General features: G+C 37.3%; 1 protein-coding gene across 2 annotated transcripts in view; it reads right to left on the bottom strand.

The window, feature by feature from the left end:
- The window catches only part of LOC126260852 (glucose transporter type 1), a 522,947-nt gene that overhangs the window by 266,211 nt on the left and 241,389 nt on the right, over positions 1 to 15,347 (bottom strand). For both annotated transcript variants that reach the window (XM_049958265.1, XM_049958264.1), the window contains one exon: positions 14,676 to 14,831. In XM_049958265.1, coding sequence (XP_049814222.1) covers positions 14,676 to 14,710 — 35 coding nt within the window. In that variant the 5' untranslated portion in view covers positions 14,711 to 14,831. The remainder of the gene's footprint in view (positions 1 to 14,675; positions 14,832 to 15,347) is intronic.

Consider the following 15,347-nt stretch of genomic DNA (forward strand, 5'->3'; position numbering starts at 1 on the left):
TAATGGTAAGACAGAGATTTAGGAACCAGGTTTTAAATTGTAAGACATTTCCAGGGGCAGATGTGGACTCTGACCACAATCTATTGGTTATGAACTGTAGATGAAAACTGAAGAAACTGCAAAAAGGTGGGAATTTAAGGAGATGGGACCTGGATAAACTGAAAGAACCAGAGGTTGTACAGAGTTTCAGGGAGAGCATAAGGGAACAATTGACAGGAATGGGGGAAAGAAATACAGTAGAAGAGGAATGGGTAGCTTTGAGGGATGAAGTAGTGAAGGCAGCAGAGGATCAAGTAGGTAAAAAGACGAGGGCTAGTAGAAATCCTTGGGTAACAGAAGAAATATTGAATTTAATTGATGAAAGGAGAAAATATAAAAATGCAGTAAATGAAGCAGCAAAAAGGAATACAAACGTCTCAAAAATGAGATCGACAGGAAGTGCAAAATGGCTAAGCAGGGTGGCTAGATGACAAATGTAAGGATGTAGAGGCTGTTCTCACTAGGGGTAAGATAGATACTGCCTACAGGAAAATTAAAGAGACCTTTGGAGATAAGAGAACCACTTGTATGAACATCAAGAGCTCAGATGGAAACCCAGTTCTAAGCAAAGAAGGGAAAGCAGAAAGGTGGAAGGAGTATATAGAGGGTCTATACAAGGGCGATGTACTTGAGGACAATATTATGGAAATGGAAGAGGATGTAGATGAAGATGAAATGGGAGATACGATACTGCGTGAAGAGTTTGACAGACCTGAAAGACCTGAGTCGAAACAAGGCCCCCGGAGTAGACAACATTCCATTGGAACTACTGACGGCCTTGGGAGAGCCAGTCCTGACAAAACTCTACCATCTGGTGAGCAAGATGAATGAAACAGGTGAAATACCCTCAGACTTCAAGAAGAATATAATAATTCCAATCCCAAAGAAAGCAGGTGTTGACAGATGTGAAAATTACCGGACAATCAGTTTAATAAGCCACAGCTGCAAAATGCTAACACAAATTCTTTACAGACAAATGGAAAACCTAGTAGAAGCCGGCCTCGGGGAAGATCAGTTTGGATTCCGTAGAAATACTGGAACACGTGAGGCAATACTGACCTTATGACTTACCTTAGAAGAAAGATTAAGGAAAGGCAAACCTACGTCTCTAGCATTTGTAGACTTAGAGAAAGCTTTTGACAATGTTGACTGGGATATTCTCTTTCAAATTCTAAAGGTGGCAGGGGTAAAATACAGGGAGCGAAAAGCTATTTACAATTTGTACAGAAACCAGATGGCAGTTATAAGAGTCGAGGGACATGAAAGGGAAGCAGCGGTTGGGAAGGGAGTAAGACAGGGTTGTAGCCTCTCCCCGATGTTATTCAATCTGTATATTGAGCAAGCGGTAAAGGAAACAAAAGAAAAATTCGGAGTAGGTATTAAAATCCATGGAGAAGAAATAAAAACATTGAGGTTCGCCGATGACATTGTAATTCTGCCAGAGACAGCAAAGGACTTGGAAGAGCAGTTGAACGGAATGGATGGTGTCTTGAAGGGAGGATATAAGATGAACATCAACAAAAGCAAAATGAGGATAATGGAATGTAGTCGAATTAAGTCGGGTGATGTTGAGGGTATTAGATTAGGAAATGAGACACTTAAAGTAGTAAAGGAGTTTTCCTATTTGGGGAGCAAAATAACTGATGATGGTCGAAGTAGAGAGGATATAAAATGTAGACTGGCAATGGCAAGGAAAGCGTTTCTGAAGAAGAGAAATTTGTTAACATCGAGTATAGATTTAAGTATCAGGAAGTCATTTCTGAAAGTATTTGTATGGAGTGTAGCCATGTACGGAAGTGAAACATGGACGGTAAATAGTTTGGACAAGAAGAGAATAGAAGCTTTCGAAATGTGGTGCTACAGAAGAATGCTGAAGATTAGACAGGTAGATCACATAACTAATGAGGAGGTACTGAATAGGATTGGGGAGAAGAGGAGTTTGTGGCACAACTTGACCAGAAGAAGGGATCGGTTGGTAGGACATGTTCTGAGGCATCAAGGGATCACCAATTTAGTATTGGAGGGCAGCGTGGAGGGTAAAAATCGTAGGGGGAGACCAAGAGATGAATACACTAAGCAGATTCAGAAGGATGTAGGTTGCAGTAGGTACTGGGAGATGAAGAAGCTTGCACAGGATAGAGTAGCATGGAGAGCTGCACCAAACCAGTCTCAGGACTGAAGACCACAACAACAACAACAATTTTGACAATTAAGAAAAGCATATGGTTATAATTAACCATTATTTAAATGATGCTATTTTAAAACATATTTTAACATTGTAAAATCTAAGGAAAACTGATGATATGAGAGAGAGAGAGAGAGAGAGAGAGAGAGAGAGAGAGAGAGAGAGAGAGAGAGAGAAAATTATGGGGAAGGGGGGGGGGAGGGGAGATAACTTCTGAAAGAACTACAAGGTGTACAACTTTGCTTCTGCCGTTTGCCGGTAAGTAGCGGTCGAAAGAAACAGATCACAGATGTCAGGCTGTTAGCTTGTACCTAGGTCAGCATAACCTCATTTAAGCATTAGTCGATGTGTGTCTGCATCATAAAGTTGTTCTTGACTGAAAATGTCAGTGTATGAGCCAAATTCTCATCATTTGTGGGAGGTGTTACTGTTTTGTTTCAATATGAAGAAAACAGTGGCTGAGTCTCATCGAATGCTCTCAAGTACATACGGTAAGGATGCTATTAGTGAAAGAACATGTTGTGAGTGGTTTCAACGCATCAAGAATGGTGATTTTAACGTCATAGACTGACATAGTGGTGGAAGAGGGAATGTTTTCAAAGATGCAGAACTCAAGAAGACTTGGCACGATTAGTGGGAATGACACAGTAAGCCATTTCAAAACGTCTGAAGGCTATGGGCATGATTCAGAAAGAAGGAACTTAGGTCTCATGTCAGCTGAAACCAACAGACGTTGAACAGCGTTTGTGTGTTCATGTTTACAATAACCCTAAACGCACAAAGTCATGGAAATATCATGGCCATGCTTCCACGTCGACAGCCAAACCGAATATTCACGACTCCAAGATCATGCTCTACATTTGGTGGGACCAGTTCGGCGTCATATACTATGAGGTGTTAAAACCAAGTGAAACAATCACAGGTACTCATTATCGAATGCAATTAATGTATTTGAGCAGAGCATTATAAGACAAATGTCCACAATACAGCGAGAGCCACGATAAAGTGATCATGCAGCATGACAATGCTCGACCCTACGTTGCAAAAGGAGTCTAAAGGTACTTGGAAACATTAAAATAGGAAGTCCCACCCCACCCACAGTATTCTCCTGACATTGCTCCCTTTGATTATCACTTGTTTAGATCAATGGCGCATGGCCTGGCTGATCAACCCTTCCAATCTCATGAAGTCACAAATTGGATCGATTCATGGATCGCTTCCAAAGATGAAGAATTTTTTCGATGCAGGATTCATACACTGCCCAAAAGATAGGAGAAAGATAGGAGAAAGTAGTGGCCAAATATGGAAAATACTTTAAATGATACATGTGTAACCAATTTGTTTCATTAAAGCCCCAAATGTTGGGGAAAAAATGGTGGAAGCGAAGTTGTACACTTTGTACTTGAAAATTTATGTTAATTATGAAAGCTATTGTTCAGTAAGATAAAATGTACAATAGCATGCATAGCCCTGCAAGATGACTGAAGGAAAAACTGGACATGTCATGTCCCAGGTTTCAAAAGGGGAAACCACAAGAGGCACTGGTTTACCCCATGGACAATGACCCCTTGAAGAAATGAAAGAGAACACTTTATGGCATTATGTGGACGACTGTGCTCTCTAATAAACACAATAGGGTAACCTTATTGCCTTTGGAAGTCTTACATAACAATATTATACATCAGTCATTAAGACAGTGGAGATAGCATTAAATGAACAAAACCATATTTTGTAATAGTGATTCATTGAAACAAAATGCAAAGATACTTCATGAGATCTATGTCATTCCCATCCTGCAGCAACACTTCAGAATGGGATCAGTTTGAATACTCTTTACTGTCATCCAAATGTACATACATCTCCACTATCATTTATTTCTCATTCTTGTGTTTTGCATAGCTCTACTGTATGTGTCTCTCATTTTGTGTTTCTAAGTCAGGCAACTGCATATGTCTCTGCTGTCTTTGACACCTCTTTGGGAGCTTGAAGAGCTACTTTAGGGTTTTAATCATCTGGTAAATATCTATCATCAATTTTGAAAACCTAACACAAAAATTGATCATAGGCTATGAATACAGTTTAGTTCCAAGCACAGAGCCAGAATTCAAGGCCATTTGATCATGGACAAAATGAAGAGAGAGCTGGGAATTTGACACTAACATAATTTTCTGCAGAAGGTTTCTGTAAGATGCCGACAGCCAGTTTCTGAATTAATACAATAATTAAGAAAAAAACTCTAGTTTCATTATTCTTATCATCATCAGCAGACAAGATTTTTACCATAATCAAACTGTATAACATGGGGAAGAAACCAGAATAGTTTCAAAAATGAAAGTACTATGAGCTGCCATCTGTACATCAAAAACTAAAATTGCAATAACCAGCAGCATGAATTACCAGTTTTGTCTGAGCTTTAAATGATTTCAAGCAATAAAATCCATCTACATCAGTTTGTTATGAAACATTTGTAATTTCGGAATAGGTTCCATCAGACTACATCAAGTATGTGGAAAATTAAGGAAGTAGTTGGGTACAGTGGTTCCACGTCACAATCACATTTTTCAGCTCAGAAATGAGTTTGTAAATCTACAGACAGAGAACCATCATTGCATACTGAACAACTCTTTTTTTTTTTTTTTTTTGTTCACACTATCATGTTTGCTTCGATTGCAGAACAGCTTGGCACAGGATAGTAGTGTATCATTCAGCATTTACTGGAGTAGAGTAGGAAATTAATTGCATTGTAACTACAATGATACACTGATAAGTCAAAACATTGTGACCATAGCCCACCACGAGGTTGGATACCACACAGTGATGTTTTGGGTACACAATGCACTATGAAAAGTATGTAAGCACAGCAGACACAAACGGGGGATCACCCTAGCGAAGATATGGACTACAAATGGGGAAATCCAATGAGATAAACAACTTTGTAAAAAGGACAGACTATTATTACGCAAAGCCTGTGAACAAGTATCTTGAAAATGGTGAAGCTGGTCAAATGTTCAGGTGCTACTGTCTTGAGTCTCTATGGCAAGGGGTAGGAGGACAGTGAAAATATTACTGGGTGCTAAATGGTTAGATGTCCACAACTGTTTACAGAATGCAGGGTTTGGAGGCTTGTCCATTCTGTAAAGTAGGATGGATGGTGATGTGTGTCATCGCTGTTGAAATAGCACAATGCCGGTGCACGCATTAAGGTTTCGGAGCACACCGTTCATCATATGTTGCTGAATATGGAGCTCCGCAGCAGACAACCTCTATGTGTTCACATGCTGATACAATGACATTGTCATTTATGATTGCAGTCAGCACAGAACGATCTGGATTCGACCATTGCTCAATGGAAATACATCAGCTATTTGGGTGAATCACGCTTTTGCTACAGTAGGTCAGCGATTGTCTCCACAAATGCTGTCATCCAGGTGAGAAGTAGTTCAAAACATGCAGCTCACCACAGAGACAGGCTGGTAGGAGCAGTATTATTCTACAGGAATTTCATCTTTCAGCAGTATAATTGTCTGTTTCTCGAAGCCAGAACTGTGCTACTTGTGCTACTGTGATCTGACCAACATTATGGTGAACTCATGTTGACATCTCTAGGACCAAATTCACCTGTTGTAAATCCTATGGAACACATCTGGGTCACTATCAGGTGCCATCATCGTACACACAAATCAGTGGCCCAATATTTATGCAAATTACATGACCTGTGGATAGATATCTAATGCCACGTATCTCCACAAACCCACCAAAAACCTGTCAGATCCATGTTAAGCAGAATCTGCGATTTATTTCAAGACAAAGACAAAAAAATCTATCAAGCAGGTGCTCATAATGTTTTGGCTCATCAGTGTCTATAATCAGTATCAACACCAATGTTAAGATGGTTTTGCTCTTCCACTATTTTGATACACCATGGATGAAACATTCTGTGAAACATTTTGATGAGAAGCTTAGCAGAATGGTCTGGCAACCAAGCTGGTCACACATGGAAATGAATGATGCAATGTCACTAAGTCGTCGTCATCATATATGTCGTGGCTTGCATTTAAATACATCAGGGGGAAAAGCCTGTTATAAAGGCCATCACCGATAGCATTAGATTGTATCTAATCCAGCATCCACCCAATCCCAGTAACCTCTAACATTCACCATACTTCTTTTTTAGGATAAAAGAAAACAGAAAACACGATGTGAAAGTAGATCTAGTTGATAATAACATAAAATCATCACTGTTTAAAAATACTCCATCAGAATATAATAAGCCTGTTAAACAAAAATGAAGAGCTGCTGCTTCCACTTCAAGATGCAACAAAGGAAGCAAATATTTATGTACTCTGTTTAACAGAGCATCATCTACGAGCTGCAGAAATTGAGCAGATAAAGATCTAGCTGTTGTAGAAACAACTTAGAACAAGGAGGGATAGCAATTTTTATTAACAGTCTTGGGTCATAGACCCTAGATAAAAATCAGAGCCACATTTAACAACATTTTTAATGCTGTGCAACTAAACTAGAACTAGAGAAGTAGTCCACTGTAATCAGAACAATCTACAGGGCACCACAAGAAGATTTCCCAAAGTTCCTTGCTCAGCTAGGAAACAGCTCTTATACAAATTTACAAGCGTAACAGCAACATCACTTTTGTGAAGATTTTAACATTGACTAATTGTATGTAATGATAGCAGTCATATATAATTAGAAACATTGATGTCTTGCTTTAACTTACACCCAATGATCTCATTTTCAACAAGTGTTGGTGACTTCCGCAAAATTGCTAATGACAATATTTTCCTGGAGCCCACATATGATAACTTTCATAAAAATACAGGCTTTAGTAAATGTACTATCAGTCCATGATTGTCAAATGGCAATCTTCAAACTCAAGAACAGGGCAACAGTTAATGAACTCTAGTTAGGCATTTTAAAATTTTGAATAATGAATGTACCCAATGGATATGAAATTTAATTCATTTTTAAATCTATTCTCAAACAATTCGATGCCAGCTTCCCAAAAAGACAAATTAAAAGTATTTCAAAAGCAAGTATCAGAAAGACTGGATAACTGTAGGAATCAGCATATCGTGTGACAGAAAAAGGAAACCTTACCTACAACAGAGGGATAGCACAAACAAAACAGTAAACATACACGATAAGGGATATTTAAAATCAACATGCACTATGCTGAACAAACCAACAGATCAAACAATAAAACAAAAAGTGTATGGAAAATCATAAAATCAAAAACAATCATGGACAAAAAAATTAGAACAAGCAGGGGCAGCCCAGTTAATGGGAAGTGCAACAGATCAGAATAACCTGTACAGGGCAGCCTCAGAATTTAATAAATTTGTTCGCTCTGTATCTGAAAATGTTGGAACACAAAACACACTGCCTTCCTCAGAAGCCATAATCGTCGTCTTAATCAACACACACCGATGATGATGACTGCACTTCACTTCAAATCCACAATACCTAATGAAGTTATAAAAATCATCAGTTCCCTAAAAAGCATCAGCTCTTCTGGGTACAATGGACCATCAAACAAGGCACTAAAATTATTTGGTGACTTTGTAAGAAACGTAGTGTGTTATTAACTTATTAGTCTACGAAAAAGGGGGCATCTTCTTATAGATTAAAACTTGCTACAGTGATGTCAATACACAAATGTGGTGCAGGACATGTAACGTACAGAGTGAACCAGAACTCCACCAAATAGCTTTCAAAGGTAGCTGCAAGGCCCAAAACAAGGAGAAAATGCCTAGTAAACAAGGCTCTAAATTGCATACTGTACATTAAGAGTACTTTTTCATCTTCACTACTCTGAGACATCTTAGTGAAAGCTCTCTGCTTTCCATATTTTGAGAAGTGGTAGTTTGGACCAAAACAAGAAAAAAGTGTTTAGCAAGCATAGGCTGTGAAGTGCAGACCTTAAGAACTATCTGCAGTTATTCATCTTTGCTACTGTGAAATATGTCTTCTACTGAAACAAAGCTGTTAGGTCTTAAGGTATGCATTTTAGAGTCCATGTTTACTAGACTTCTTTTTTCTTGTTTTGGTTCACACTACCACCTTAAAAAACTTGTTAGTGGAGTTCTGCTTCACCCTGTGTAACTATTGGCCTTTCTCTCTGGCGCTAGTTCATTCAAACATATTTGAGAGGGTAGAGTACAACAGGCTATATGAACTTAAAAGGTATCCTGCAGGTAGGAATTTTTTAATTTTGTGAGTGCTATACAGCCAGTTTCCAATTTATTTTTATTATTTGGTCAGTACACATGTTCCTGATGTATGTTTGTATTTTCATCAGTTTTGAATATTCAGTTTATTGTTGGCCATAAAGAAGGTTATACATGTTTTCAAGATCCCGGTCAATTTTTACTTTCAAAGAAGACAGATCAAAGAATTTGCATTAAATTTTGCTTGAAAAATGGAATAAAGAACAGCACCACATTCAAAATGTTGACTGCAGCTTTTGGCAAATGTACTATGAGTAAGACAAGAGTTTATGTGTGGTACAAACATTTCAAAGAGGGTCAAGAAGAGGAAGGCAATGACTATCCTGGACACCCTAGCACACAGATTAATGACAATAATGTGGAATTAGTAATGAAAATGGTTCTGGAAAACTGCTGAATCACCGCCTGAGAGATTGCCGATTATTTTTCTTTTTCTTCTTCTTCTTTTTTTTTTTTTTTTTTTTTTTTTTTTTTTTTTTTTTTTTTTTTTTTTTTTTTGGTGGGGGGGGGGGGGGAAGGGGCGCATGAAATGCATAGCACCAAAGTTTGTTCTGAAATTGTTGAATTTCAACCAAAAACAATGTTGCATAGAAATCGCTCACATTTTCCTTAACTAAGTCAACAATGATCCAGAACTTCTAACGAAGCTTATAACAGGTGACGAAACATGGGTTCACAGTTATGAAATTGAAACCAAGGCTTATCAACCAAATGGAAACTGCCCGAAGAACCAAGACTGAAAGAAATTTGACAAGTTCGATCACAAATGACGGTTCTCCTCATTGTTTTCTTTGATTACAATGGGATCACATATCAAGTTCCAGTCTTACGGTCATACAGCCAATAAACCTGGAAATTATGTGCCATTTGCCTGAAGCAGTCTGAACAGTGGTGAAACCCCTTATAGAAATTGCATCATGACAATGCTCCTGTTCACACCTCAATGCTTGTTGGTGATTTTTTGGGGAAAAAACCAAATTGTTTTGCTACTCAGCCAGTGTATTCGCCAGATATGGCCCCTGTGGCTTCTTTCTATTCCCGAGGCTAAAGATAATCATGAAAGGACATCATTTAGTCACCAATGATGAGATGAAAACAAAATTGCTGAAGAGCTGAACACGAACTGAAACTGTGTTCCAGAAGTTTTTACAAGGAAAAAGCGCCGACACAAATGTATTATATATGAGGTGGATTACTTTGAAGAGGACCAAGTTGTTGATGATAATGAATACATACAGATTCTTTAATAAAAACAAAAATTTCTGTGGTCTTTGATCACACCTCATAAATAATATCACAACATTGTGTGCTATGTATGTTATATTGTGTGCCCAGCGTGCATATTGTTTGATGTATCATATGCGCCAATAAGCAAGACACACTATTCAAACGACTGCACTATAAATAATAATGAATACTCATATGGAACATTTATCATGTTTACTTTTTTCCTCTCTTTTTTATGTAAGATTTTACTCTTTGACTTGTCTTACATCACAGCACAGCCTTCCTACAGAAAGGAATTTAACAGTCCCAAATGTAAATTGCTCAATCAATCAATCAGAAAGAAAGATAGTACTAATTAGCAAATATATTACTGAACTTTTTGCATTTTTCTATACTTAAGGCAACTAAAAGCAATTGAATGTGCACAAAGAAAAGCATATGTGAACACAATTCATTTTTGTTTCACCTGAGAAATGTATGTGTCATATTTATTTACAGAAAAAAAATGGGTAAGGAAAAAAGACAGGTGCTGGGTCCATCTGCTGGATTCCTGATGTTAAGAAACCAATGAGGAACTAAGGGATAGCAAATGGCAAGTAGAGGATACCACATAACAGGAAGGTCAAAAATGAACATGAAAAACTTATCAGCATAATAGGCTATGCAGAAAAATCTTTGAGGAGTTCTGTAGTAAGTAGTGAAAATAGAAGATAGATGATACTAATTAGCACTGATGAAAATAGCTCTACTCCACAGTATAAATTTGATCACATGATCTGAAGTTTAGTTAGCCTCAAAAGTGGGATGTGGGACAAAAATAATTTGCATCATTTTATTTTGCATGGCTATGTCAAGAGTATTTTTGAAACTATATCTGGACTACAGTGATTATTGCTTATTACTGTATGTTAGTAGTAAAAGTAACAAGAAACAGTGTCACATGGTCAAGTTAGGTAATTTGAATTGAAGGTGAACAGTTGACCTTCATGAGGATGGTCTATTGTAATGATACAGTACAGATCGTATGGATATGCAGTCGCTACACTGATACAAGATTGGACTACTGAACTAAAGAGTCCCACATAATTCGTAATTCCAACTACAGAACACCACAAGTGAAATCTGTGCAATGCTACATATGTCTTGTCTTTAAGTTTCAATTTGAGTTATGGCAAAATACAGCAGTTCTGGTACTGATGTGCCAAGAACTTACTGCACAATCTGCCTGTGTGTGCTATGCCACAGATTGTCAACATATATTCTTTGCACAATATAGTACACCAGACAAAATACATTACTGGCTGCAATGGACTCCTCGGTATATTGCCATCCAGCGAGTCATTATTTCAGACTAATGTTCTGGCTGAACAAACAAGACACCAATGGCATCTCTGTATGTGCATAACCTTATGGCTCTATTGGAGGAATTTGTGACATTCTGGGCATTATTTACATATTAGTCTAAATCCTAATTGCCTAAACAATAGGTGTTCTGTTGAGAGAGATACAGGAGGGAAGATGCAGAATCTCAAGTGATACATTTCCTTCAATGCACTCTTGGAGTTCTGTTCCAATAGAACGATGTTTGTTTACTTTTTAAAAAGACTGTACCTTGATTAGAATATACCCAGAGTTGCATTAGTCATTAACTAGCTCAAAGCATGCACCCACTAGATAATACAACTATGCTTCTGATTAGGATGGAAAATATTTTGATCCATTTCTTGGAGATTTAAGCAAATCTCTGCAGTGGTCACGCAAGTATATGACCTTACTGGCACGCTTGGTAGAACAAAAATTGCGAATTTTTTGCATGTCATTTTATTTGTTTAGAAAACTGAATACTCACTAACAGCTTGTCACATTTCACCAGTTTCATCCCTTTAGTGGTCCCTCTCCAGAAAGAAGTCATAAAAAATCTAAATGAAGATCATTTGTATTTCACTAGCATATAAACATTTAGTATTGTACACACCATGAAGTGAAGATGGACCGAATTTCATGTAAAGAAATCTTTCCTTCAGAAGATGTTGATACTGATACTATAGTACGCAAGTATTCTAATTTGACTAATTTGAATTTAAGATCTATTTCCTACAAGGAAAGACTATCATAGTGATTTAATCAAGATATAGTGTGAAATTCAAAATTGTATACAGACAGAACTTCTGTCCATCCCTCATTCCATTTTTAATATCCACTGTCAAAGAATTTCTTAAAATTATGACAGTTGTTGTTGTTGTTGTGGTCTTCAGTCCTGAGACTGGTTTGATGCAGCTCTCCATGCTACTCTATCCTGTGCAAGCTTCTTCATCTCCCAGTACCTACTGCAATCTACATCCTTCTGAATCTGCTTAGTGTATTCATCTCTTGGTCTCCCCCTATGATTTTTACCCTCCACGCTGCCCTCCAATACTAAATTGGTGATCCCTTGATGCCTCAGAACATGTCCTACCAACCGATCCCTTCTTCTGGCCAAGTTGTGCCACAAACTCCTCTTCTCCCCAATCCTATTCAGTACCTCCTCATTAGTTATGTGATCTACCTGTCTAATCTTCAGCATTCTTCTGTAGCACCACATTTCGAAAGCTTCTATTCTCTTCTTGTCCAAACTATTTACCGTCCATGTTTCACTTCCATACATGGCTACACTCCATACAAATACTTTCAGAAATGACTTCCTGACACTTAAATCTATACTCTATGTTAACAAATTTCTCTTCTTCAGAAACGCTTTCCTTGCCATTGCCAGTCTACATTTTATATCCTCTCTACTTCGACCATCATCAGTTATTTTGCTCCCCAAATAGCAAAACTCCTTTACTACTTTAAGTGTCTCATTTCCTAATCTAATACCCTCAACATCACCCGACTTAATTCGACTACATTCCATTATCCTCATTTTGCTTTTGTTGATGTTCATCTTATATCCTCCCTTCAAGACACCATCCATTCCGTTCAACTGCTCTTCCAAGTCAAAGTTTTTATTTCTTCTCCATGGATTTTAATACCTACTCCGAATTTTTCTTTTGTTTCCTTTACTGCTTGCTCAATATACAGATTGAATAACATCGGGGAGAGGCTACAACCCTGTCTTACTCCCTTCCCAATCACTGCTTCCCTTTCATGTCCCTCGACTCTTATAACTGCCATCTGGTTTCTGTACAAATTGTAAATAGCCTTTCGCTCCCTGTATTTTACCCCAGCCACCTTTAGAATTTGAAAGAGAGTATTCCAATCAACATTGTCAAAAGCTTTCTCTAAGTCTACAAATGCTAGAAACGTAGGTTTGCCTTTCCTTAATCTTTCTTCTAAGATAAGTCGTAAGGTCAGTATAGCCTCACGTGTTCCAGTATTTCTACGGAATCCAAACTGATGACAGTAAAGAAATAAAAATTTCCTGGCAATTTTGAGCATTAAAACAATGAAATGGCTTTAACAACAATGTTTTTGCATGACCTGTGATAATAGTTCATAAAAAGAACTTAATGAGAAGATACCTTTATACGCTAATGTTGCTGGGAACAAAGAGCCCACATACTTAGAAATATCATTTTTCCTTTGCAGATTAATACCTACAGTCAAACAAACTGTTGGTGGTGCAATAAAAGCAAAATGGTAATAATTCTGTCACTGGGAACCATCTAAGATTTCTTTAATTAATACCAAAAAAATTAATTTACTTCCTGTACACTAATGCTTTCATAACTCAAAAATCTGTTTCTAATGATTACCTTTTTCCCATATTCATCACCTTATTTTAATTTTTTCTTTTGTTCCTGGAGATAGGTGCCTATGTTCCAAAAGTTCAAAATTCAGAATCAGCGCTTTTGTGTTGCTATTCACATTATCCTCAAACAATTCTGGTGAATATGGCTATTATTTTTGATTGATCTGAAGACTCAGACAATTTTATATAATTATAAATTCTATTATACTAAAAGTTATTACATCATTACTTCAATGTAAGGAGACATTTATTATTGAACAGATGGTCACAGAATACTCATTAAGGCAGAGGAACTTCGCAGAAAAATAATTGGAGCTCACACAGAAGTCAACATGCAAAACCATCAACTCTGTCTTCATTTAATTTTATGCGTAGTATGTGGTTTCTAGAAGGCATACAGAGCAATCATTTCAAGAATATTTCAAACCTAGCCCAACAAAAGATATCCTTCATTTGTAAAACTAAAATTATTGTATTGGACATATCTTAGCCTTAGTAATTGCTTGTCCTCCTTTATAAATAATTTATTCTCGTCTTGTGCTACAACTACAACAGTTTTCAAAACCATTTCCCAGATCAGATGTTATGCCTGAAAATGTTTTTGGTTCACCAAATTCCTCTGACAATAAATTTTAACCAAATTGATGAAATTAGTCACAGATAACTGCCTGTATCATTTGGTACTCTGCTGACTAGTGAATGAAGGAAACCGACACAGGATCGTGGAAGAGTAGGGAGACTGACTGACAGTTCTCATGACTGCCACTGTTGTATCTCTCCTATCATCAGTTACACAAACATTTCATGGAACTACCCTTTTACAATCTTACAGCAGCTGTCTTCTTCATATTAAATGGGTATTTTCAACACCGTCATTCTATTGTCTATTTGATTAATGCCATTACTTTTTATATGCCAAAGATGGCTCCATCTGAATTAGTAAGAAACTTTATTGTAACAATCTGAGTAGTGTACAACAGGTCTCAGGTATTTTGAAGTACTGGCAGTGAAGGCCATCCTATCCTCAACTGGTATATGACATAGGTATAACATGCTTCTAACTACTTGACTGTGACATTATCTGTAGGAAACTGTGATACTGATAGTACTAACACCTCAAACAAAAGAGCATTACAGTAACTTTTGTTTTTGGCAGTTTCTTCAGCCAGACCCTCACTAAAAACTATCTACTATCATCAGATGATCCATGTTATCTATCACATTCCCAGATATATGGGATATGTCATACCTTAAATCCTGGAAAATCCTATACGTAGCCATCATGCTGGAGGGCGCAGAATAGGGAGCATCGTCACATCTTTTTAAGAAAGAACCTACAGGTGCAGTGCTTGATAGACCACTCACAGCACAGGATTCCCATTCCACTGAAAATGCCAGGAGGTACCTGGCAAAACATCAGCAACATAATCACCAAAAGTTCCCACGACAATGATAGTTTTTTGTTATAGGTAAAAATACTGTCAGGATTTAAGACAAAAAAATGTGTGTTATTAAGGCCTTTTTTAAAATGTTTACCGTTCTTACATTATAGACATCATTCAGGCTTTCCCAGCTCTGCATCCACCCTCAACCCAGCATCAAAGTTACTTAAATCTTAATTAACAAGGTTTTTTTTTTAAGTTACTCACATAAAGATACCATCTTACAATGTAACTGCATAACATCTGTCACTATCCATTAAGATTATGACATATTACTCAAAAATATATTGACAAATCTTCATTTATTATAGGCATCTAATGTTTTGATTTCATGCTTGTTACTCATCCCATTTTACGCGTCACTAATAAAGTTTTCTGTCTTCCTTCATTAGCATATTTACTGCCTCCGGTATTACATACTCTTTCCAGTTAGGAGAATGGTAGGTACAGAATAGTAGACACAGAAGAAAAGAAAAAGA

Source organism: Schistocerca nitens, chromosome 5, assembly GCF_023898315.1.
Source record: "Schistocerca nitens isolate TAMUIC-IGC-003100 chromosome 5, iqSchNite1.1, whole genome shotgun sequence".
Classification (NCBI taxonomy): Eukaryota; Metazoa; Arthropoda; class Insecta; order Orthoptera; family Acrididae; genus Schistocerca; species Schistocerca nitens.